The sequence below is a fragment of the Astyanax mexicanus genome, chromosome 19, assembly GCF_023375975.1.
Source record: "Astyanax mexicanus isolate ESR-SI-001 chromosome 19, AstMex3_surface, whole genome shotgun sequence".
In the NCBI taxonomy this organism is placed as follows: domain Eukaryota; kingdom Metazoa; phylum Chordata; class Actinopteri; order Characiformes; family Acestrorhamphidae; genus Astyanax; species Astyanax mexicanus.
Window position 1 is genome coordinate 32,663,794 of NC_064426.1, and position 27,011 is coordinate 32,690,804.

General features: G+C 38.3%; 1 protein-coding gene across 1 annotated transcript in view; it reads left to right on the forward strand.

The window, feature by feature from the left end:
• The first annotated feature begins 644 nt into the window (after positions 1 to 644).
• mosmoa (modulator of smoothened a) overlaps positions 645 to 27,011 on the forward strand; it is a 39,860-nt gene continuing 13,493 nt past the window's right edge. The window contains exon 1 of the mRNA XM_007232220.4: positions 645 to 2,490. Coding sequence (XP_007232282.1) covers positions 2,385 to 2,490 — 106 coding nt within the window. The 5' untranslated portion in view covers positions 645 to 2,384. The remainder of the gene's footprint in view (positions 2,491 to 27,011) is intronic.

A 27,011-nucleotide genomic window follows, 5' to 3' on the forward strand; every position in this document is an offset into this window, starting at 1 on the left:
TGCACAGTCTGGTATAATTTCTTACTTCTGGGTCAGTGTAACATTTAGCAGTTTTATTTTCTGACTGCTAAACTTGATAATAGAATATTGGGTATAAAAATATATATATTTTTCCATTCAGTGAAAATTTTAGTGAAGATATGGGTTTTCATCCAATTTCATATTCAATTTTATAGTTTTTCATTTCAGCCTTTTGCAAACAGAATTTTCAAGAATAAAATCTTTCGATTTTCAGATTTGTCTATTTTTCTGTATTTTACACAAATCTGGTGGTAAAATTGAATAATTCGGAAAAAAGATATATATATATATATATATATATATATATATATATATATATATATATATATATATATATATATATACGTATATATATTTCATTTTTCCTGAAATTATGAAAACTTGTACACTGCACTACATTAAAAAATGTTTTTACAAACAATTTTCTATTTTTGCATTTAGCCTCAAACAGTCAGAAAAGTAAATGAATAAACGTTACACTGACCCTCCCTTAAGTGTATTTTACTAAACTTTATCATACTTGACTGATTGAATGATTTCACTGTTCTCACTGCTCTTCTCACAAACCTCGGACTGTTCCGGAAGCTCGCGAGAACTGGAGAGCCCGTTATGTTATGTGTGAGCGAGTGACGAGCAGACTGCTGCTGCTCCGTGTCATCTGAGAATGGAATAGCTAACCGAGCTCGGGCATCAGGAGATCAGGAGATCGCGCCTGTTTTACTGCCCCAACATAGGGACTTCAGTCTTCCGGATGACACCTGATGAAAGTTGTGGAGCCCAGCCGGGCCAGAGTCGTGCCTTGTGAGGCGGAGCGGTGTGGAGGATCCGGCGGGTCGGTCTGCTCTCTCTGCCCGCCTGCTTTGCGCTGTTTGCGGATGCGAGTCGGACAGAGGAGAATATGAGGATGGTGAGGTGTGAGGAGTGAATAAGCCGAGGGAGGAGGAGGATGGATCTCCGCTCACTGGACGTATGGAGACGGCCTCTGGCGTGTTATTCTGATATTTGACCTCATCCGGGATCTCACACGCCTTTACATCGCTTGTCAGGATGGATGTTTGGGGCGGCGAGTCGCCGCAGGCCCGCCGTTCACTCAACGGAGCCTGAAGAAGCAGCAGCAGCAGGATAGAGACGGTTTTAACCCTCTATGGCATGGTGTTGCCTTCAGGCATAAAAACATTTATTTGATTAATTTTTAATATATAAATATTTAAATTAAGCCTGTTTTGGCTGGTTTGTTTTCATTTATCTATCCTAAAACAGGGATTTTAAGTTTGTTGCCTCAGGACAATATTATAAAGTTCACAGACATTCATTCTAAAACAGTGTTTCTTAAAAGTGTGGAGTGATTATATAAACAGGGACCCACACAAGCTCCTAAAAGTGGTCTGATTTTCTCTTTAACAAATATAAAAAAAACTATCGTGCTATAGAGGGTTAACGACGTGGATGGAGATCAACCACTTGGTTGAAATAACATGACTGGGAATTCTCGCAAAGCTCAAGCAAGCAGCATGCGCTCAAGTGTATAGCCCCGCCCTTCGACGGAAATAGCCAATCATCTTGCTGGATACGCTTCGAGGGGCGGAGCGTCAGCGTGCTAGTGGGCAGAGCTGGGAAGATCTGCGCAAGCGCAGTAAACACACCGAGACGAAAAATCATGTTTTTTGTGCGTTATGGAGACAAACTCTACAAACTGTTCACGAGGAGCTTGTTATAGTTGATTGGTGATTTTAAATATGATATTGAAATAGTAATTAGACCTTCAGTTTAGCGTGTTTCGGTCTCGTCCCATTCAAACAGATAGGAGGCTGGTCTTACATGAGTGGATCTAGCGTTAGTTAGCGGAATGCCCGGATGGCCGCCGAGTGAACCGACTCGCTTGTAGCTAAAGGCTTTTCTGCTACTGTTCTGTTGCTAGGTTAGCAACCTAAGCTAAGCTAGTAGGATAGTTAGCTTAGCGGCGGTGCTAGCCGCCAGCTGTTTTTGCTGCTTTTTTGTTAGCTCGAGATTTATTAATTAATACCTTAAAAAGTACACATTTAGCGGCGTACAATGTAAGCTAATTCTCTCCTCTGGTTCTGGAAAGATGGACTATCCCCGCAGAAGCCAGAGCTAGCTGAGGGTTAGCTTAGCTATCTAGCGGTAATGTGGCGAAACTGGATCTGACGGTTGCGCCTCGGGTTCGGGTCCGTTTTGTCGGAGAGAGCCGAGCCGAACTGCTAGCGTTACTAGGTTAGCTAACTTAGCTAACGCTAATAATCCGGCTACCTGACAAACATTAACCATTGGACTGGATAAAGGGGGTCTTTTCCCTCCTTGAAGAAGATTTTCCTCACCGTTTTCCAGCCTCAACACGAACTGAGATGGATAAACTGACCATCATTTCAGGGTGCCTCTTTCTGGCTGCGGATATTTTTGCCATAGCTAGCATTGCGAATCCGGACTGGATCAACACGGGCGAATCTGCAGGTAAGCCGTTAGCTAGAATATACCAGTATCTGTTATTTTTAGGTACACTAGCTAGAGTATGGGCATAATATCTGCTTTTAACCCCCCCCCAAAATATCGTGTTTTCACTTCATATCTCTCCAAAAAAGTTGGCTCATCAAAGCAGCACAAAACTAACATGATGTGAAGCATTCCCCACAAGGAAACAGTGGGGAAAACGTTTATTTTTCATCTGTAATGGTTTAAGACTACATTGTTTTCCCACGTCAGAATTGATTTATTAGTGTACATCGATTTTACGTTAATTCAACATTAATTTAACGTTGTATTTTTTTTACCTAGCTAGCTAACTAGCTTAACGTTATATGTATTGTTTGCATTAAGCTTGTATTACAATAAATATGTAAGCTAGACATCTAACTTTAGCTAACCTATCTAGGTAAGTTATATTATCTGTGTTCTGTTTTTTCCCGGCTAACCGTTTTTGCTTAGTAGGACGTTTTCAGAACGTTACACTGGACGCACATTCTGTCCAGTTCTCTGAATATTCTTACAACCTTTTATTTTCAACGTTTTTAGTCGCTGCAACACCACTTGTATCATTGTTTATATGTTTTGTTTTGGGCATGTAAACCATATTTAACGTTTCTAAAATGTTAGTATTCGTCTAGCTGATAATGTAAGTTAAGTATGTGAAAAACGTTCTAATAACGTTGTTAGCTAACCTAAATATTGTTTGTGCTTTGTTCTGTTCAACTAAAAAATATATAATTAGTAGAACGTTTTCAGAACGTTAAACTGAAAGTTTAATCTAGACAGTTCTCTGAATGTTCTTGGAACCTTTTTGTTCATTGTTTAGCTATACTAGTTAGTCAGCTAGGCTAGAGTTTGAGCATTTCTGATTTCAAACCGAAAAATAACGAGTTTTCTTTCATATCTAAAAAGGTTGGTCCGTTATAGTAGCACAAGGCTAACATGAAACGAAGCTTTCCCCAGATAGAAAAAGTGGGGTTTGTTGAATCAGTGTTCATTTCCCATTATTGATTTCCCATGTAAGAATTGATTATGGCACATTGATTCAACGTTGATTCAACATTGATTTATTGTTATGTTTTTAACCTATAGTGATTTATAGTTTGTATTAAACTTGACATACATTAAATATGTAAGGTTGCTAACCATTTTTGCTTATATATATTCTTGGGTTATATTCTTAACCCAAGGATAATTCATCCGAACTATTTTACATTGTTTTACTGACATGTGATGGGAAGCACTGTGTACTGTAACCAAAACAGAAATGCATTAGGCCTCTGTGCAAATGGAGGAAGCCCTCTTCAAAAGGACCACTTAAGGTCACAGCTTTTTAGGACTAGCTATCTACCAAATCTGTTGTTTTTATAATACATGAACATTTCCGGTGTTTGGGTGAGGGAGAGGTTTCATGTATTCTTGCCCCAGTGGATGTGTTGATCGGCTCATAAATGGTTACAATAACCAAAATTGTTAGATGCAAGTCTGGTCATGTTCCATGTTAGTCCACTTAAAGTTAAATGTTGCTGGTTGGACGATAAAAGGCCACAGAAACCATATGGGTCAGATGTAGGGTCTTATCATGTACCATATATGTTCACTTACTGCTAAATGTTGCTGGTCAGATCATAAAAGTCCACAACCACCTTAATTGTTAGGTGTAGGATCTAGGCACTAGGCCGGGCCCTATGTGTAACGCAAGTTGTTAGGTGCAGGATTTTGTCTTCTTGCTTTATTATTATGTTACTATCTGCTGTCTATCGTGAGTGGAATTTGTTTAGTCTTTCATACACACACACACACACACACACACACACACACACACACACACACACACACACACACACACACACACCCATTAGATGCCTTCAAACAACCATATGTTGGCTGTTCTACATTTATGCCATCCTTCAAAACAGAGACATGCTATTGATAGACAGCTGTGCTTTGTTCTCCATGCTGGACAGCCCTGTAAGTGGGTCAGCAAGTGTTCATCTACAATCTGTGGTGAATTCAGCCAGATTGCGCCAATGCTTATTGTATTTGTTTACATATGGTGCCATTAATCATATGGTCATATGGTGCTGTGGGGAATCAGGTCAGGGGGGCTGTGCTCAGTTCTGTTCAGAATGTGTTTTGTGCTACTTCGGCATCTTTCACTTGGTTGGGTCTTGAAGGGTCCATCACTAAAATTTAGGTTTTGAGTAATTTTTGTTTTAATCAAATAAATTTGTGCGAGTAAAGCCAGGGATGCACCAATATGGGAACTGGGGACGGTTGCCCATGCTGCATAACCTTACCTGTATAGATGTAGATGTACATACATTCACAGTTTGACGATTGACAAAATCTATTGGCCAGTTGGACCTGAATGAACAGTTACGACGATGTACAGTCATTTATATGCTGTAAAAATCATCAGGACAAGACTTGAACTTGCATTTTTGGTACAATGAAGACCATATAATGTTTTATAATGTTTTATAATGTATGTGTTGAGTCTGACTCAAAATTATTAATAATGCTGCTGGCCAATTTGAATGTAAAGTCATATCTGGCTATTATAATCCCTTCTAGTGATATTAAAGTGCAATTAATATGAATAAATAAAGTTTTAAGCAGATACTGATATCATTCTGTGTTTAGCTGATATCATAACCTGTTCATAGCCACTGCTGTGATTTGTAAAGCTGTTCTGAAAGCCCTACGTTTTTGGAGACCTTTTTTCTTTGTCAGGAACACTAAATGTGTGGTGAATGTCTGTCTGTAAGGGCTTGAACCAGCAGTGTTCATAACAAAATGGATAAGCAAACCACTTAAAGCCTGAAACAGTTATTCCATATAACAGGCTGCTGCTGGTTCCTGTGCTGAGCTGTTATCAGAGGTGAACATGAACTCAGATCTGACCTTTAGTATTGTAAGAGAATATTCTGAAGACTTTCCCTTCAGTTGCCATGTTCTGATAACCTTTCTTGTGTCCCTAAGAATGGATTTTTTTTTCATATTCTTCATATCTTATATATTCTATTATTGGATCCTATTTCAAGGATTTGCCTTACTTGACATCATATGTCCAGATATGTGACTACTGCACCTGCACTCATTATAATGATATATAACTTAATAGTCTTAATAACAACCCTTTTAAGATTCATACCAAAGCAGCCACTTACGAACACCCCAAACACCACCTAGGATATCAACCATCAAGCAACCGTCCAGTTCATTGTGTGTCCAGTTTATCATAAGGAAATTGTCCTCACTTAAACTCATTGCTTGGGTAATTTGGAAAATACTTTCCAAATAATTCAGGAAATAAACAATGAGCGACACGTTTAAATAAATAATATTTCTTGTATTTTTATATACATTTTTCCACTGTTATAATATCATGTTGTATTGTAACCAGCACCTTTATACTAAACCCTGTCTGTCTATAAAAAAAAAAAAAACAGAATATAGATGACCGTGTAGATAGTGGTAATGTAGGTGATTTGCAATCTCCGCCTCTTCCTGAGTAGTGAAAGGTTTTAGTCAGCCAGGAACCGCAGCGTTGTATATTTCTCACACTTGATCAGCTGATAGTCTGTGGTTGAGGTGGTAAAGCCCCGGTTGAGTTCTCTCATCTTCTGCAGACACTGGCTGATCCGAGCTGTTTCTCTGTACTGTTGGTGCTCTGCATTATTTTCAAGCAGGACTGCAAGTGTGTTTTTACACCTACCTAGTTTGGTTCGGACTTTTCAATTTGCTTAGAACCAAAAAAAATAATAAAGCAGGTGTGAAAGGTCCAGAGTTTAGGATGTTTAGTCCAGTTCATCTTCAGTCTGTAAGCATTTTTCTATATGGTTCGAAATTTCTGATCAGTCGAAGGAAAAATAATTTGTTTCATGCTGAGAAAAAGGAATCTGAGGAGAATGTTTTACATTCATTCTGGGAGACTCTGTTCTGACAGAGAGCTAGAATTTGTCACAGCACCTTGGCAAAGCAATTTAATGAACTCATAACTAACTAACTAACATTCTGCAAACCAATAAACATATGAAGTTTAGAGAGACTTCACCAACATAGCTGATGATGACAGGATGTAGTAAAAATATTTAGTTCACATACTAAACTGCAGCGTAAAACCAAAACTATCCGGAACAAATACTGTATATACAATGTAACAAAGACATTAACCTTGGTGTTGTCTCTGGTCCAGACTTTTAGGTGTGAAAAAACACTTTGCAGAGAAGGAGAAAGGAGAACATTACTGTCTCTGTCCATGTCTGATCTTCTGACCAAAGTATGAGCAGTTAGTGCTGATTGGTGATTTAATCTAATGTTATAAAGCAAATGTACGCTCACTCTGTTATTATTTCCAGGTAAATGGTATGCAATAAAAGTTAGACTTTGAAAGTTTGCTAAAGGATATCCCTCCCATTTTTTTTTCATGTTACCCAATTATATTTGGAGGTTGAGAACTGACTTATTAGAGCGTATTAATTATAGACATATTTTGATAAAATTATCCAGCAACAAACAATTTAAAACAAAAATTGTACTGTGATGTAACATTTAAATCTATTTACCCTCTATATGCAGAAAAATATAGGGGCTGCATCCCAGACAATGATAAAGCACAGACACCAGATTTTGTGAATAGAGATTTTTATTGTAAGGAAAATATAGGGTGTGCCCCAATTGTGTGCTAACACTACCTAATATTTGAGTATGAAGTATAATAAGTAATAAAAGTGATAAAAAAAGTGTCAAAATTAGACTGTTTGCAAATACCTACGATACTCAGAACTGGTGGGATTGAATATTCATTTGAAAAAAAAAAGCTTTGGCTGGAGAACTTGCAGTGACATATGTTGACATAGTAACATATTCATTGCTTTCTGTTTAGTACAAAACGGCATAGTATGTTAATATTTTGTGTATTAACGTAAGCGTATAGTATATTGCTCATAGTGTTAGTGTGTGATATGCAGTAAGGATGCAGCCATAAGCTAGGACTAGGCTTAATCCCTGTCTGGGAAACTGACAAAGTTTTTTTTCCCTTTTTTTCCTCTATTTTTTTAGTGTAAATTGTCCTAGCACACTGGCCTATCAGCATCCCTCTTACTTTTCAGAGTAAATCTGCACCCTTCTAGTACATATCGTAGGACTTTAGCTCGATAGTTCACGTGGCCGGTGAGTATGTGTTGTGTGTCGTCTCTGAAGGAAATTCTTCAGTGAATGAGTCTGTTGTAAACCATTGTCACCTTTTTACCTTCCTCTGCCCGCTGCGGACAGTGAAGTGTCTGCGGCTCTGCCCTTCCTGAGAACAACCAGGATGAAACAGATTTAGCCCGGTCTCTCCAGAGACAGTAAACGTCATTTTATAGAAAGTAATTTTGTGCCGAGTGGCTTACCTCTGAGGCCGTGGGTTTGGGCTATTTTAATCTGACCTTTAGTTATTTTAATTCTGCTTATTTTTGGAGCACTGGAGGCTGTAGGTAAATCCCAAATTACTACACGCTCGAGAATAGTGCGTTTGATGGCTGCGTCGGCCCGGTCGGATGACAGAAAGCTGTGCTGCCTGCGGTGGATCACGTGGTCGAGTAATGAGCCTGATGCCTAATGCTTATTTAGTTGAAAGCGAGTTGCCCTTGGGCATCGAGATTTTCAAGGAAGACAATGTGGCTCTTGTCAGGTCCTTGAAAGCTAAATTTGTCCTTTTTTTTCCTTTTTCTTTTCTTTTTTCTTGTGTAACTTATGTAGGCTTTGCTTCTGGATGTGATTTTGTTTTGGTGTGAAACCTAATTGTCATGGTTGTGATGGCCTGGGGTCTGAATGGATGCTGGGAATCGCATTGCATTTATGGAGCCATAAGGAGGAGCTTCACATTTGTAAATACATATATCGTAATGATGTAGTTAAGAGTGCTGTTTGATGGGCTTACAAAGGTGATGCTTAGTGGTTTCCAGGGTGTTTCCCAGGTGAATGCTGTGGTGTTGCTAGGTGGTTGTGATAGAAGTTCAGGTGTTTCTAGACAGTTTCTATTAGGGTTGCTCACTGGACATGTAATGCCAAATTATATCAAACACATCATGCTGCAATGATTCAGAGATGTTCATAAGTGGTAGCTTTGGGATCCCAGGTGGTTGCAAGGATTCAATCCCCACCTTGACAACAAACCTAATGGTATCACAGGTTTTTCCTATAATGTTACAAAGTTGTTGCAATGTTGTTAAATGGTTGCATGACCATCGAATCTCTCTCTCTCTCTCCCCGACAAAGGTTGCTAGGAACCTTGGTGTTATGGTTGATGACCAGCTCTTCTTCACGCACCATGTGGCCTCAGTTGCTCAATCCTGACGCTTTGCGCTTTATAACATCAGAAAAATGTACAGTTTCTGATGCAACAGACCAACCAACTCCTGGTACAAGCAGTGGTCATCTCACACCTCGACTACTGCAATGCCATACTAACTGGCCTCCTTGCTTGTGTAGTAAAACCACTCCAGATGATTCAGGATGCAGCAACACGTCTGGTCTTCAACCAGCCAAAAACCAACCCCACTGCTCATTGAGCTCCATTGGCTACCAGTTGCTGCTCGTGTCAAATTCAAAGCTCTTAGAATCGTCTACAAGGTGATGACAGAACAACTCTTTCCTACCTGCATTCACTCCTGAAGGCTTACGCTACCTCCCATCCGTTGCGCTCCTCCAATGAACGTCGTCTCGCTTTACCAAACAAACAACAAAGCAATCCAGACTGTTCTCATACAGAGTTCCCCAATGGTGGAACAAACTACCTTCCACTACCAGATCAAGAAAATCTCTCACTGACTCTTTAATAAACTCCTGAAGACAGAGCTCTTCAAAGAGCACTCTCCTAACACCTCTAACACACTAACTACTTCTAACCTCATTTCCCTCTTCCACCTTCTCTACTCCTCTATCCCATTATTTCCCTTTGACCTCCTTTAGGCCCTATATAAAGATGTTTTACCTTTAACTTCTATTACTTTTGTACTTCACTATTGTAAGTCGCTTTGGACAAAAGCATCTGCCAAATGTAATGTAATGATGTAATGTAATGATGGGAGCTGTGAAGTTAATTGTAATGGTATTTCAATGGTGTGATTTCTTGGCAGTTTCTGCAGTTGTTTTCTTTCAGGTGGTTGCTGAGGTGTTTTAGTTTGTAGTCGGAGACGTGCTTGTTGGTAAAAATGGTTATGGGGTTATTTTAGTTGTCGCTAAGTGTTTCTGTGATTTCCCGGGTTGGTGCTGTGCTATCCCAGGTGTGTGCTGTTCTTGCTATGTTATGTGGTTGCCAACTGGTTGCTGTGGTATCCTAGGCAATTTCTGAGGTGTTTTTAATGTGGTTACAGAGGCAGTTCCTGTGCTCTCCCAAGAGGTTGGCAGGGTATACCTGGTGGTTGCACTGGCTTGTTAATTGGGTGTCTGGTATGGTTCTGAAATATTCTCAAATGGATTCTATGGAATCTTAAGTCATTGCTCATGTATTACCTAGTGGATGATGTGACACACTAAGTGGTTACTCTGGTGTTGCTAATTGACTTTCAGGTGTGTGGAGCATCATGACCTGAGATGCACAGCTTTTGTATTCGCTCTTTTCATTCTGATTTAAAAAGATTTCAGTAAAATATACAAGCCCAAACCCTTGTGTCACCTCAAAACTGGCCCCATTTACAAACACTGATCTGATCCTGTGGGCTGATCACACTTGCATATGCTTCAAAATTAGCTCTGGCCAAAGGGGACGCTTGCCTCCAGCGGCTATAGTGCTCTGTACCACCACTGTGATGACATTCTGCCTCTGTACAGCAGTCTGTGGTGTTTTTATGCTTTTTCTTACTCATCCACTCTTTATAGGCGTGACTGAAGTGCTCATGGCAGTGTAAGCTCTACGTTTGCTGTTTTGCTCAGCGTTTGCACATGACCTCTGCAGTGAATAGGCGATTCTTTCACTGCTGCTGCTGCGTTTTTCCCTCCAGTTCTGTGAATAGCGTGAAGCAGAAGCTGTGAAGCATCGCGCAGTCACCTGAATGTTGGCAGAGGATCTAACACATGGGTATAAGTCGCAGTTAAAACAGTGCCTCAGAGGCCTATTGTCTTTCAGGCATTTCCCCACCTTAGAACACTTCATATCAGAGGGTGTATCTCCAGCATCACTTCCTTCAGTGATTTCATCAGCTGTGTTATAGACTGAGTGCGGTGTGGCATTTTAAACAGGACTATTTTCTGAGGTTAGTTCCACTGGTAAACTGTAGATGTATCACAATGGTTTTACACCCCCAACCACTTTAATACACACACTTTTAAGGGGACTGGCAGACAGTAATGCCTCCTTCAACACAACAGCTTTTAGGACTAGGCTGAGTGCAGATTAATTACACCTCCTGTGCCTTTTGCTGTCAGTTCATTACTTTTAAAACAGCTGTCAGCTCTTTCAATTTCACAAAGAAATGTGAATTAATGATCATGGCTTATTTTGATGACAGATGTTTGGCTTTGATTTTTTTTTTTTTGCATTTCTTTTTGCTTTTTTTTCATATATATAATTTTATTTCCAATCTCATTTTCTCTCCAATTTACAATACATGACCAATTACCCAACTCACTTATTAGGACTCCCCCTATCACTAGTGATGCCCCAACACCAGGAGGGTGAAGACTAGCACATGCCTCCTCCAATACATGTGAAATCAGCCACTGACTCTTTTTAGAGACATGGCCATATTTTGTGTAAAATATATTGAAGGAAAAATATTTCCATTGGCATCATATGGGTACAGATGTTCAGGAACACATATGCTATGTGTATTGGCATTATCCTCTATTTGTTTTAAAATGTGTTGTTAAGTTCTGGGTTATAACAAAGACAGGTGTGCAGTCGTTTTGTGATTTGTCTTATATAGTTTCTGATATTGTATTCTGTTTTCATGCTCTACCAGGGGTGTGACAGGACGCTAATATCATGAGACGAGACATGATACTGGGTTCACAAAAATGAGACGAGATTTAAAAATAAAATTTTAAAGAAAACGCCAAAAATGAAAAATGGCTTAAAAACTAGAGTTTTATTTGACAAAATCATATAACGCAAACTTAACAGACTGGTTTCTCTCACACATTGATTTTATAAGAAACAGAAATAAAAATAAGAATAAAAAATAAAACTTTTCTAGATCTTATATAGTGCAAACAATTAATGCAAACCACAACCAGTCATATTAAGACTATGGTTTGTGTTTTTTTCCCTCTTAAATCTCTTGTAATTTAACTATGCATAACCATAACCAGTCATTTTAAGACTATGCTTGAAGTGCAAACAGAGACAGAACATTTTTTTTAAAAACAGTACAGAGCTAAGGGATTAATACAACTGCCTATGAAACAGTCATGTGTACGATTTACTTACAGTACTTACATATGGTTTGTGTCTTGTTGGTCACATGTTAACGTTTATTGTTTCCACTGGAGCCAAAATGCAGCCAGACATACAACGTAAAAGTAGCAGAAGCATCTTCTGTGCAAATGTCTGAATTTTCCTCTTCTGCTGAGAGCTGCTCTCACTGCTCAGCCACCACACTCGCTGCTATCGCTACTGTGTTGCCAGATCCCGCTTAAAAAGTCCACACTAAACATTTTTTTTATCACGAGACAGGTTTAAGCTTGACGAGAAATATTGTCACGTTTTAATCTCGAGAGATCTCGTGCCACGAGATGTCGTCACACCCCTATGCTCTACTGTAAAATAGTTTCACACTACAAACTCTTAGCTAACAAATGTTTGAGACATTAACTTGTAGGAGACCTCACTGTAAGAGAGTGTGTTGAAAGTTTTGTAGTGGTTATGAAGTTTGTACCAGACTAGCTTTACAGAAATAGGGGTCCAACGCTTTTATAAATAAGCACTACAGTGACTGTGGCAACAATGGCAAGAAAAGTCTACCTCACTCCAATATGAAGAAACATTTAGAGGAACCCATCCTCCTCAGCACAAACAAATAACAGAACAAAAACAACTGTACACAGAAATAATGGGGAGCTATACGTAGGGGAGCTATAAGTAGAGCTATAAGTAGAAACATGTTCTGAGTTATGAGTGTGAGTAGGTGCTGAGTACATGATCAGTGGTTATGTTGAAGTCAGGGTTTCAGAGCAGGACTGCATCACAGCAGCAGCAGGGCAGTGAGGAGCCAGGCTGGACAACGTCAGGACACAACAGGAAGAACAGGGCATCTCTATACATTCAAAAGGAGATGGAGAGAGAAGAGAACGGTAGGAAAGAATAAAGTGTTAGGAGAAAAATGTTTCTTCTGTTGCATTAATAAAAGCCTTTGTGGCCTCTTTTTTTGAGGGTGTAGCAGAGCTTTAGATTGGATTGTGTTTATGACTGGAGTACAATTGGGTGCCTGTACAGCATACATTCAAAACTGCAACACCAAAGCCATTCCAGTTGGTACCAGTTTCTGCTTTAGTGTGGAGAAATCAACAGTAGTAATACACATCTGTACTTCTACATATGTTTTCTCCTGACTGGGCCTGTCACAATAATTGCAATATCGATTTATCGTACAATAAATGAACACGATCTCAATAATTTTTGATTATCGTGATAACGTATATTGCGTTTATTTGTATGTTTGTTCACATATATAACAGTGAACAGTATTTTAGCCAGTCATGCTTCAATAACTGCCGTGTTTAAAAAGTGTATAATTGCTTTATTATTCTATTCTGTTATTATTATGTCAGTTGCATTTAATAGTCCTAAAATTACAAAAATATTGTGTATCGCAATCATTTCTGGAGCGATATATCGTCCACAAAAAAAAATCTTATCGTGACAGGCCTACTCCTGACTGTATCTTGTAATAGCTGCATTTGTGTTTTTAGGACTAGTTAAATAAATCCAACTTAGTTCAGTTTAACTAATTGTTGTTGTGTTGCCTAATATTTGCTAATGTCAAAAATAAAAAAAGGTTAAATAGCGTGAGCATTTAGTAAAACCTAAATCCAGTCACTAAAACCTACTGAAAGTAGACATGTCGATGGATGGTTTTATTTATTTATATATTTATTTTTTCTTTCCAGCCTTTGTTCAGAGTGTTTGTTTGTCCATGTGTTTCATTTGTTCAGGGAAAAAGAAGACAGTTCACAGACAAGGGCTTCAGCAAACACTGCAGATTACACAACAGAAACCTTCAAACTCCATCCGTGACTAAGAATCCATAATCTCACTGGGACAAAACGCGAGTTGGTGGTCGTGACATTTTGAAAACAAAAATCCCTCCCAGCCTTTCATTCCCTGCAGCACTCGGTGTGAGCGGAATGATTAATACGCTGCTTGTTCACTTTACTAGGGGCTCGATTGTGTACAGTAATAGATTGTTTGGGATCTGTCGAGCGGTTTTAAAGGTGCCATTTCTGTTCACGGTAAAATAAGAGCTGCCATGTAAATGCCAATCCCTCCCACTGGTCTCAAGCTGCTCTCTAATATGTAGCTTAAAGGACACTTGCACAGTTCTGAGGGGGAAACAGCAAGGCGCTTGCACTCACTTCTGAACTCAGCAAGTTGTCCACGTTCTAATTTCCGGCCCCAGCCACTTCACATTCTAAACCACTAGACTGAACTGTGGCACTCAAAGCATTTGGACTGGGAGTGTTTTTAGAGGGACTTTAGAGGAAACACATCCAGTATATTTCTGAAATATTTCGTTTTTTTCCGATTTATTTCTTATTTTGATGTAATATTATGTGAATATGAGAAAAGAGCAATCTCCTTCATGTTTCTTCTACTGCAGATTTAATATATGATAATCCTTTGTTTCAATATGGCTTTATCCCTCTGAAAGGAACTATTTTTAGGTACTGTGTTTTAAAGGTAACGCATGCAGAACTCACTTTTTGCGTGCCTTAGTATTTCCACTTGGGTCTTCACTGCCCTTAAAAACACTCCAAGCGCAATAAAAAGTCCCTCATCCATACATTCTGTGAATCAGTTGAAAGAGTTTGGTGTCATAATAATAATATTAATAATAATAATAAAATAATAATAAAGGTTCCCAGAGTCAGGAGGCAGCTTTTATACTGTTCATATTGATATCAGAATTATATTGTATCAACTTAAATTATATATATATATATATATATATATATATATATATATATATATATATATATATATATATATATATTGGGATATAAATAAAAAAAACAACAAAAAAAAAAATTATTCAGCTTTAAATGTAATTCTACATTTTAAAATATAATTCTAACCCCTAGTGTGGTGGAATGTTTTGGTCTAAAGTTACTTTTTTGTGTTTGTTTGTGTACAGGGCTGCAACTATTTTTTGGTATTCTCCAAATCCGTCAGTTATTCTTCCAATTAGTGGGTATGGCTATTATTTCTATTATTATTATTATTTCTAATAGACATTGTTGATTATATGGACTAACTGTTGCAGCCCTATTTGTGTATAATAAACTAGACTGAATCTCAGGTGGCTCCCTTCTGACTTTTATAATGTACGACATGAGTCACACAACTGCAGCTTCTCCACCCAAATACTGAAGTGAATGTTAAATATGAAGTTATGTAACCTACGTCTGGGTGAAGATGACTGTTAGATATACAGTATAAGGCTCTGTTTGGGTGTAGAAGCTGTTATCAGGTGGATGAAACCATCAAATGGTTTCAACACAGAAGCTGAATGTTTTAATAATTGTTTTGTTTTTAACCAGTCGTGACTCACAAGTCCAAAACATCACATTTTGGTTGCTTGATGGCTTAGCAGCAGTGTATTCCCATATCAGCTTTTAAAGGAAAGACAGTTGGTTTAAATAGGCCGACTTCACTTATCACGTATCAAAAAAAGCATGTGCATGTCTTCACTCTCCTAGTGTTTGAGGTATTGAGGTGCAATGCATTCATTTCATATGAGGATCCTAAATAATGTAGATACCTTTTTTAAATTATATGGTAAGTGGCAATCATAGGGTGTATATATATATATATATATACAACCCCTGGCAAAAAGTATGGAATCACCAGTCTTGGATGAGCACTCCTTCAGACATTTCATTCTGTAAAACAAACTCTGATCAAAAACATGATACAATAATAAGGTCATTCCAAAGTGCAACTTGTAGGCTTTCAGGAACACTCAAAGAAATGAAGATAAAACATTGTGGAAGTCAGTGAATGTTACTTTTATTGACCAACCACAGGGAAAAAAATATGGAATCACTCAATTCTGAGGAAAAAAGTATGGAATCATGAAAAACAGATAAACAAAAGATGATTCAAAATACATCACTAGTATTTAGTTGCACCACCTTTGGCTTTTATAACGGCTTTCAGTCTCTGAGGCATGGACTTGATGAGTGACAAACAGTATTCTGCATCAATTTGGTGCCAACTCTCTTTGATAGCAGTTGCCAGATCAGCTTTGCAGGTCGGAGCCTTCGTGTGGACCATTTTTTTCAATTTCCACCACAGGTTTTCAATTGGGTTGAGATCTGGACTATTTGCAGGCCATGACATCGACTGAATGTGTCTTTCTCCAAGGAATGCCTTCACTGTTTTTGCCCTATGGCACGATGCATTGTCATCTTGGAAAATTATTTAATTATCTCCAAACATCTGTTCAATTGAAGGGATGAGAAAACTGTCCAAAATGTCAATGTAAACTTGTGCATTGATAGAAGAATTAACCACAGTCATCTCCCCAGTGCCTTTGCCTGACATGCAGCCCCATATCATCAAGGACTGTGGAAATTTGGTTGTTTTCTTGAGGCAGGCCTCTTCATAAATCTCACTGGAACGGCACCAAACAAAAGTTCCAGCATCATCACCTTGTCCAATGCAGATTCTTGACTCATCACTGAAGATAACTTTCATCCAGTCATCCACAGTCCATGATTGCCTCTCCTTAGCCCACTGCAGTCTTGTTCTTTTATGTTTAGGTGTCAATGATGGTTTTCTTTTAGCTTTCCTGTATTGAAATCCCATTTCCTTTAGGCGATTTCTTACGGTTCGGTCACATACATTGGCTCCAGCTTCTTCCCATTTATGCTTCATCTGTTTAGTTGTACTTTTTCGGTTTTCAAGACAAATGGCCTTAAGTTGCTTGTCTTGACGCTTTGATGTCTTTCTCGGTCTACCAGTACGCTTGGCTTTAACAACCATTCCATGCTGTTTGTATTTGGTCCATATCTTGGATACAGCTGACTGTGAACAGCCCACATCTTTAGCAACCATGCGTGAAGAGTTAACTTCTTCAAGAAGTTTCACAATCCTCTCTTTTGTTTCAAGAGACATTTCTCTTGTTGGAGCCATGGTTCTTGCCACTCTAATTCGTCCAGCAGCCCTCCAAGGTGTCATGACTGCAGGTGTTTTTAACTGCAGACTAACGAGCAGATCTAATCTGAGGCAGGTGTCCATTTAGGGAAAGGAAATTGACTGGGTGTGTCTTTATTTTCTACCTTCAATTTGAGTGATTCCATACTTTTTTCCTCAGAATTGAGTGATTCCATATTTTTTTCCCTGTGGTTGGTCACTAAAAGTAACATTCACTGACTTCCACAATGTTTTTTCTTCATTTCTTTGAGTGTTCCTGAAAGCCAACAAGTTGCACTTTGGAATGACCTTATTATTGTATCATGTTTTTGATCAGAGTTTGTTTTACAGAATGAAATGTCTGAATGAGTGCTCATCCAAGACTGGTGATTCCATACTTTTTGCCAGGGGTTGTATATATATATAATTTTTTTTTTAAGAATAATAAGTGTTCTAACTTATATCTGTAATAGAATCAAGACTCAACGGTTGTTTTTTAGGCATGACTTGAGTTGTGTAATTTGTTAAACTTAATTAATAAAAAATAATAGTAAATATAATTGTTTAGAATCATTACACTAATCACTCAGGGTTTCACCTCCATATAATGCAGCCACACTCTGCTAAACAGAGCTTGTTCTGAAAGTGCCATTTTCTTTACTTCCTATGAGTTTTTCATGTCTCATTTCTTTGTTCAGTTGATATTGCTCAATATTTACTGAAGCAATGCTCATTGCCTCATATGGTGCATGTGATTTGCTGTCCTCTGATTACTAAGGAAAGCGTAACTTGTCAGGGGCTTTAGACATCATTGTTTAGACATCATTGTTGGTACACTTTTGGAATTTCAATTGCACCATCTTTACAGACCTCATTCTCATTCAAGGTTCATGAATGCTTGTGTGTGTTCGTGTCTGTCCATGTTTTTGCATGGTGAGGTAAATGGCGAAAGCCTGCAGCGGCATACACACAGCCTCCGCTTTCCGCCCACGAGGGTTCACATAGGCGGCTTGACTCATCCCCATAGCGCTTCCTATCTCCAGCTCTGCTAATGAGAGCGTAGCTATGCTCAGGAAGATGTTTCCTGCCTCAGCAAATGCAGGCGGTGAACTGGAGGGCGAGTCGGATCATTAGGCCCAGTCGTGGAGGGGTGAGGGTTGTAATGCTCTTTGTGAATGGACGTAACTGACCTCACTAAACCTCTGACCTCACTTTGTTTCGGATTCATTTGGAAATGATTCAGTGCATCATGATTTGCAATTTTACCCCAATTTGAGTGTTCTGTCCAGTTTAATTTAATCTGAATGTAATCTTGTGATTTGGAGTGTGGTAGGGATGCACTGAAAGGAACATTTTTGTCTGAAACATGAAATGTCATGAATCTTTTGCAAGTCTGATGTGAACCCAGTCACTGGCCTTGTCCGAGTGCTTAAACAGCAATACTAACACACAATGACACAACAGCTGGCGTCAGCTGGGCTTGAGTGGGTTAGCCGTGATGCTAACCTTTGGGGGTTAAGGCAGGTTAAAAGCTACAATTTTATCAGCCGAACTTAAACAGATTAAAAGCTGCCATGCTAGCAGACTGGTAGGTTAAACAGTTTATCTGAAGAGCTAACTTATTTTTTAAGCTGGATTCCTCACTTGTAGTTGATGATAGACTGAAGACGCTGTGTCAGACGACTCTTTACACTGTCCAGGGGTTGTGGGAAGCCCTACAGTCTGTTGATAGCTTTTGACTTTTTTGTTCAGTTTTATCTCTTGAAAAATTAATTATAGAGGAAAATACTACTATATTACTTAAATAGTCATTGCTCTGGATTAATTTTTCAGTCTTTTTACTTTTTCTGACAAGTGCTGAATAATTTCAGTTGCCAAATATACTGTTCCTCTCTAGAGTATAGTGTTGTGAATGCAAATGAAATGATGAAATCTAAATATTCTGAGCAGATAGCAGATCATTTTAAAGTGCTGCTTTTCTGAGCCAATGCAGATATCTGATATCCAATATTAGACACACATTTTAGCATTTTAACCAACTGTAGGCAAACAATAAAAGGAAAGGTGTCTCCTGAGAAATTTCTTTTCATATGTTTTACAGACTGTCACAGATTTGAACCCTAATTCAGCGAAACACTGACGAAGGAAGGTGCCTGCCTGATGACCCCTGAGAAGAGCTTGCACTGAAGTTTGTGTTTAAGTTTGGATGAAGGGGATTGGTGTGGTCCTGCTCTTGTAATAATTTGTCTCATGAGTTTTTGTAGACGTCTGAGTACTTGGCAGTTGAGGCACGGACCATGAACATAGTTCGCTATGCTTCTGGATTCTTGTCGAGCCAGTATCAGATGGTAGTGGTTGCTGTGTTCTGCTCACGCAACTTATAATGTGATTTATTGTGTGTGATTGTGCTTAGGTAAGTGTGTTGTTGCCATAGTTAAAGGAAGTGAGCTTAGATTAAGGAGGGATTCTATGTGTTCATAGGTTATTTTTTGGTAGGTCTGTTACTTGGCAGTTGAGGCAATGGACCATGAACATAGTGTTAGGCTGTGCTTCTGGATTCTTGTCGAGCCAGTATCAGATTGTGGTGGTTTTGCTATTGTTGTTAGTTGAGTGAGTAGTAGATCCTGGCTGAGCCCTATGCATAACCCCAGCTGTTAGGTGCAGGATTTGTCAATTTCCTGTATTATATTACTTGAACTGGTTAAAGAAAACTATAGCTCTGTTGAAACTAATAAAAATAAGTAAAAGTAGCTCCAGTTAGTGGATTTTAAAGTAGTGTGACCGGTCTCAGCCAATTGTAGTAGTGCAGCCAGCATTGCAATTAAATTAAATTAACCCAGCAAGTATTGGTTTAATACATTGGCCAAATCGGCTGATGTTGGTGATCATTAAAAATTTGTTGTGCATTTTCTGTCTGATTCCATTGCTCTCTCATTTTTTGGTCAATTCTTTTCTGAATTTTTTGTGCATGTTTTGACTGATGGTAATTGCTTCTCACTCACAGAACCCAGTTTGTTTGTAAACTGCTAGCCTTAACCTGATCACAGAATTGGTTTCAAATTAATTCTGATTAGTTGATCAGCTGACCATTTGAGCTGTGCAGATAGTTTTAGAATCTGCAAAATATTTGATTCGCAATGTATCCTGTTTCTGATGATTAGTATAAGATGTCGCAGAGCGTATGTTCTGTCTCAGAGCAGAAACCAGCAGGTTAAAAATACTTGCTGCTTGACTACTGTTACTAAGTGCATTTTCTCACTTGCACTTTTTATTCTTGTTAAATTGGACTCTGGTTAATTTTGACCCTTGGTGTGATTCATTTGGGCATGTGTGAACACTGTAATCACACTAATTTGGTCTAAAGCAACTGCACAGAGACTCTTTGAGAGGAGGTGGTCTTGTTTTGGTCCCAAACAAACTGGATCAGTTGAACAACCAAGCAGGTACTGTTTAACCTGGGATTTAACCCCCATTTTCTTTCAATAATTTTATTTAAAAAAATTCTCCCCAGTTTACACGGCCAATTACCCAACCCACTTATTAGTTCTCCCCTATCTGATACATGTGAAGTCAGCCACCACCGCTCTTCAAACTGCTGCTGACGCATCATTGCCAAGCAGCATCACAGCGCGCTTGGAGGAAAGCACAGCGACATGGTTCTGATACATCAGCTCACAGACGCATTGTTATGAGTGATATCACCATTTGGAGTGTTGTAGGGAGAGAGCACCATCTATCCACCCAGAGAGAGCAAGAGAGAGCCATCAAACCCTTATTTATAAGGCTATTAACAAATGCCATCACTGCCATTGGTCCTTATTAAACTGTACAGAAATATGGACTAATCCAGAAAACAGGACCTTCTTTCTGCATTTACTTTTTTGCTTTGTAGCAGACAGGTCTGACCAATAAGTGGCAAGAGTGTTCTCACATGGTTTATTGTGAAATATTTTGGTGCACATTTTTTTTTTTCTCCCAGTGTGAAAGCAAATCAAACCAAGGGGGAAAAGCTTAAAATTTACAAATTCATAAACACAGAATCAACATGGCATACACCACAACTGCAGGTATAAAAACGCAATTAGATTAAGTGATGATCCGCATTGCTGCTTATCTCTAAAGCAGGGTAGTTAAATGTGTGGTGATGTGCATTTCAGACTGATCCAGTAAACATGCAGTTAAATCAGATAGCCAGGATGTGCTGCAGTTTAATGTAATGGAATGTACACTAATGTACATAGTGTAATGTAATTTGCTACCATTGTGAGAAACCCACAGGGCTTACTAAGCTGTTAGGGGAGGGCTAATGATTTCTGGGAAAAGCATGATTGTGGTTAGATTAAAAAAACGTTTCAGCTCTGTTCTTATTTATTATATATATATATATATTTTTTATGGCAACCAATAAGTTCAGGTGTGAAATTTTAATGTATTTTTGTGTTGTACAGCTCTAGAAAAAAATAAGAGACCACTTCAGTTTCTGAATCGTTTTCTCTGATTTTGCTATTTATAGGTATATGTTTGAGTAAAATGAACATTGTTGTTTTATTCTATAAACTACGGACAACATTTCTCCCAAATTCCAAATAAAACGATTGTCATTTAAAGCATTTATTTGCAGAAAATGAGAAATGTCTGAAAACAAAAAGATGCAGAGCTTCCAGACCGCAAATAATGCAAAGAAAACAAGTTCATATTCGTAAAGTTTAAAAGTTCAGAAATCAATATTTGGTGAAATAACCCTGTTTTTTTAATCAGTTTTTATGCATATTGGCACATTCTCCTCCACCAGTCTTACACACTGCTTTTGAATAACCTTAATGCACTTCTGATGCAAAAATTATCTAGTCTAGGGTTGGACGTATACCCCACACGTTTAAAACATTTTTAAATCAACATTATCTACAAACGAGGATTGTATTTTATTAATATGATGCATATTTCGCATCCAGTAACACCTTATACCTTATATGTATTGTTTTGACATGGTATGACTGTTTGATAAAAGGGGATGCCGATCAACCCTAATCCAGTCATATTGCTATTGCATTTTGCAATATTCACATTACACTGACATGCCAAAAGTCATGGGATAGCAGAATGTAAAATTATTATGTAGTGTTACCTCAGGGGACGGCTTGAGAACTCTCACATTTCTGTAAGTTGTGAGATTTTATTTTAAGAATGGAGTTGAACACTGCTTGAACTAGCATGCTCATGGCAAGGCAGTGTGAATTATCATAGTACAAGAAACACTTAGTTTAGCTAGCAGAAATTGTTCTTATAGTGAGTTTAAAGTATTTTTGCATTTTATTTTACCAAGGTCCTGAAATGAAGGGACTGGTCTAATAATCATAGTTCACAACTGGAAAAACATCATCAAATACATATGCATATTATTATGCTTGACTGGGTGACTGTCTTCTGCACGCACTGTCAGTGAAGGTCTGTTGTCTGAGGCTGAGGCTGAGGCTTCTCTACAGCAACAGGTGTTCTCACTAGTGAGCAGAACTGCTGGGAAATTTTGCTGCTCCATTGCTTTGACTTCAGATGTAATGTTCTGGGTTTATTTATCCAGATGTGTAGCTGCAGAACGCACATCTGAAGCTCTGAGTGTGTGTGTGTGTGTTTGTGTTTAAAGCCGGTGTCTCTGGAAGCGCACTGTGGCATGCCAGCTGTTTGTAAGGCTGGAATTTGAGTGAAGTCGTGAAGCAGCAGGGGGGGCTGCGGGGTGCTGAGGGGAATGTTTAAAGGATGTAGTCGCAAGTCTTTATCAAGCACTGTAAATTCTTTATTCCCACCAAAACGAAGCTTTCTTTCCTATTATTCAATTCCGACATAACTGTACATGTCTCCCAGTTCGCTGGAAAACATTATGGCATGGAGGGAGGAAGAATTGGGTGAGTGATTTTTCTCAAAACAAAAAAGAACGAGAGAAAGAAAAGGAAAGAAAAGGGAAGGGCAACCAAAAAAATGCTACTGCTCAGATGTATGAATAAAGCTTTCAGACTGAATAACATCTCCATACTAAAGAATGTGATGTTATTTATGTGTTAACATTTTTTTTTTTTCATTTCTTGACTTAAATAAGTATTAATATTCCTTCTACACTTCTGCCATTGAATATAGTATAAAGATTTAATGTTTAACAAACATCAATGTTGTTAATGTGCATCGTGGGAAGATACCATTCCATGTTCTGTTTATAAAATGTTATGCAGTTGCATAGTTTGAACACCAGAGGTAGCAATCCTGCTAATGCAGCTCGAGGGAATCAGTGGGCGTAAGCAAAGACGAAGGATGCGTCATTCATTTTTTGACTGAAGCCAATCAGACAAGCACTTTTTTCCTGCTCTGTTTGCTCAATTTGTTGGCTCTTCAGGCTTTGACTCTTGTACACAAAACGAACAACAGATTTCCAATAATGTAGAGTGTAAAAAGTAAGATGTTTTAATTGTAAATGCAGCCAAATTAAAGTAAAAAAAGTCACAAAAAACAGAGATGCTTCAGTTACACAGAAACAAACCTATTTAAGTAGAGTGCTTATTAGGTAGAGTACTCATTTATTTTGTTACTGTCCACTTATAGATTGATACTTTCACTTTAAGTTGCCTAAATAAAAGTAATAAAACAGCAGAGTAGATGGTTTATGCTAAAAAACAAGAGTGAAAAAAGTGTTTATACAAGGTGCACTTTTTATTGTTTATACACTTAAGAAATAAAAAGAAGAAGAAAAAGTCTTCCTTTTTTTGTCATTCAAAAATGTTCACATGTTGTGAGAAAATCAGATTGTGAATCCAGAATCATGAATCGAATCGAATCATGAGCAAAATGTATCGTTACATTCCTGATAAAGACACATTTTAGTAGAGGAGATCTGTGTGTGAATAACAGCCCTTACTCTCAGGCCTGGTGGAGAACAGGAAAGAGGATGGAGCTGTGAAGTTATTCGGCTGGCTGTGGTTTAGGGTGTTGTAGAGGAGAGCAGGATTTCCTCTGTTCTTCCGTGTAGTGGATGTAGTATGTTTGTGCCTGTGTGCAGATCTCCACCTCCACTCTTCCACTCAGTTCTCTGGCTGTACATTATGAAACGCCCTGAGGGTGCAGTACTGCATATCTGCTCTGTCAGAAGAAAACATTCTTACTTGTGTGTGTGTTTTTTTTTTTTTTTTTTTTAACTTTCTATTTTCACACTTTGCTTGTGACCTTGCTAACTTTTATACTGTGGAAAGATCTATGTGTCCAGAAAGCTGACTGGATACACTATCAGAAAAAAGTAATAGTACAGAATGATCATCTTTCAGGTTCGACTTCCTTTAAAAGTAGTACTGTATCTACTACTATAATATATAATATACAGCGCTGGAAAAAAGAGACCACTTAAATGATGAGTTTCTTTGATTTTACCAAATTAAAAACCTCTGGAGTATAATGAAGAGGAAGATGGATGATCACAAGCCATCAAACCAAGCTGAACTGCTTGAATTTTTGCACCAGGAGTGGCATAAAGTTATCCAAAAGCAGTGTGTAAGACTGGTGGAGGAGAGCATGCTAAGATGCATATTTTTTTTAATTAAAAACCAGGGTTATTCCACCAAATATTAATTTCTGAAAGGATATAAACTTGTTGTTTGCATTGCTTTATTTGAGATCTGAAAGCTCTGCATCTTTTTGTTATTTCAGCCATTTCTGTGAATGCAGACATTAAGATTATAAGATAATACTGAGAAATGAAAAGATGAAAAGGTAAAAGGTGGTTTGAGTGGTGCAGTGGATAACACCACTGCCTGCCAGTGAGCTACAATGTGGGAAGCAGGGGTTTAATTCCAGATCTGAGTGCTTATGCTGAGCTACACGAATAAAAGTCCTTGGGCAAGACTCCCAACACTACATTGGCTCACCTCTGTAATAAGAATAATCTTGTAAGTCGCTCTGGTTAAGAGTGTCAGCTAAATGCTGTAAAAAAAGGCCTCCTTATCCAGCCCTAACAACTCCCATTATTTTGAATGTGATTCCATTAACATTCGGACTCAAGCTGCTTTTGTACTTTTTTGTCTGGTAGTGTTAAATGTGGTGTTCATTAACTGTTGTGTGCTGTGTTACTGTTCTAGTAGCTGCTTACTGTATGGGCTGAAAGATGCACTCTAGAGAGGGGTATCCGTTTAGTGGTGTTAAAAGTCTTTACTCTATCTTTACTCCACAAGACTGATTAGTCATACACATTCTACAGATGCTTTTGAGTCAGAAACAGCAAAAAAAAAAAAAACACCACACTTTAGCATAGGACCTTCAGTGGATGCAGATGTGAAGATTACCCAATGAATTTCCAAACTATCAGCAATTTTCCCCCAAATGATTCACTGGACACAGTTTCTGTTGAACACCCATGTGATGCAACTTTATCACTAAGGAAATCACACTGTGATGTAAAAGAGCTACAGTGGCTCTCTGTGTTCAGTCAGAACGGCACCAGTATGCCCACAGTTCTGATACCATCTTCTTATTGAAGAAATAGCTTGGTGAAGCTCTTATATATGTTTTTTTAGTTAATCTTTGTGGGAGTGTAGTTGATTATAAGAACACAGGAACAAATGGGAACAAATGAGGACAGAAGCCTTTCCCATTTCCTCAGAATAGTCCATTCATAGAGTGCTGGGTTATTTTAAGTAACAGCACAAAGTGGCTCGCATAATACATGACATTTTTTACATAAGCACCTAATTTTCATGAATAATTGTGTTTTTCTTTGAATATTGAGGTACCAGCTTTACAGATGATCAGTAGAACTGTTACAGAAGGAGTTTGAGCTGATCGGACATAACATTAAAACCAGGTTTTAATGACTTGTATTAATTATGCCGAGTAACATTGGCACCTGGCAGAAGGGTGAGAGATACACTGATGATATGTTAGTCTTGGCAATGCAGTTTGTAAGTCCACTATAAAGCAATTTGTCAGGGGACCGCTTGGGAACAGCCAAGCTTGTATAAGTTGTGAGGTGTTCTCTTGTGAGTAAGGCTGCACATTGACCAGATAAGTATAGATAGTCCGAGGCCTTCTGTTTCTTTTTCTTCTATTTGTCATTCCTTTTTTGCTGTTTTTATGTTACCATGATATATTTACTAGAGACAGATTATATCTGTTTAGTATCATTTATTTACCTTTAGTCCTGGATATATGGAGATATTTGGAGAGCAATTTTAGTAACATGACATTCTGTATCATTGACTTCTGTTACAAATCAGATTAAGGATAAGATTTTTGTGTTTTGTAATATCTTAGTTAGGGGTGTGCCATATCATATTGTATGAATAATAACATTTAATTTTAATTTTGTTGCAGTAGTGTATTCTTTGAAAATATTTTTTTAATTCATTGTCATATCGCCAAGAGTATCGTGAAAATACCATGAAATATTGTTTTAGGGCCATATTGCCCACCCCTAGGTAGTTCTAACGCATTACTATTTCCAATCCAGTAATTAGATTAAAGTTGCATATCAAAGTCACTGTGCGCTACTTTTTTGTCATTTTCCTGAGTAAAAAGATATGTCTGTCTGGATGTGTTAAAAAAATGGACGAGAACGACGTTTACAGTCGTTTCTTTATTGCTGGAACTGTCTGCCACAACCACACCAAAAAAACAACAGGCTAGCGAGCTAACAGGCTAAAACTAGCACTCTGGCAGCTGCTGATTGTAACTAATAAAGTAACTTGTAATCTATTAATCTAACTTATTTTATTTTTTAAAGGGGTAATCAGTAATAAGATTTCTTTTTCAAAGTAACTATGCCATCAATGCTAGTCACCATGTAAAGTCTCAAAGTCTCATTATGTGTGAGAACAGTGATGTACCATGGTAAAAAGTGTCTGAAACACTGAGGTTTCATCATACCGCTTGCACTCCATAGGATTTTAGCTAGATCTAATACAAGGCCATTGTTTTTAAGGCGCTGTGTCTGATCCCTGTCTTCTGAGGCTTCTGTGACATTTCGGTGGCCTGTAGACGGGCTTCTAATGAGCAAGTGACGGACTCCGAGCTTCTCATTTGAACTGATTCTGAGAGTGTGTTCGTCTAAGGCTGTGTGTGTGTGTGTGTGTGTGTGTGTGTGTGTGTGTGTGTGTGTGTGTGTTGCGTGTCAGCAGCTACACTTTGAGGTCTCCTG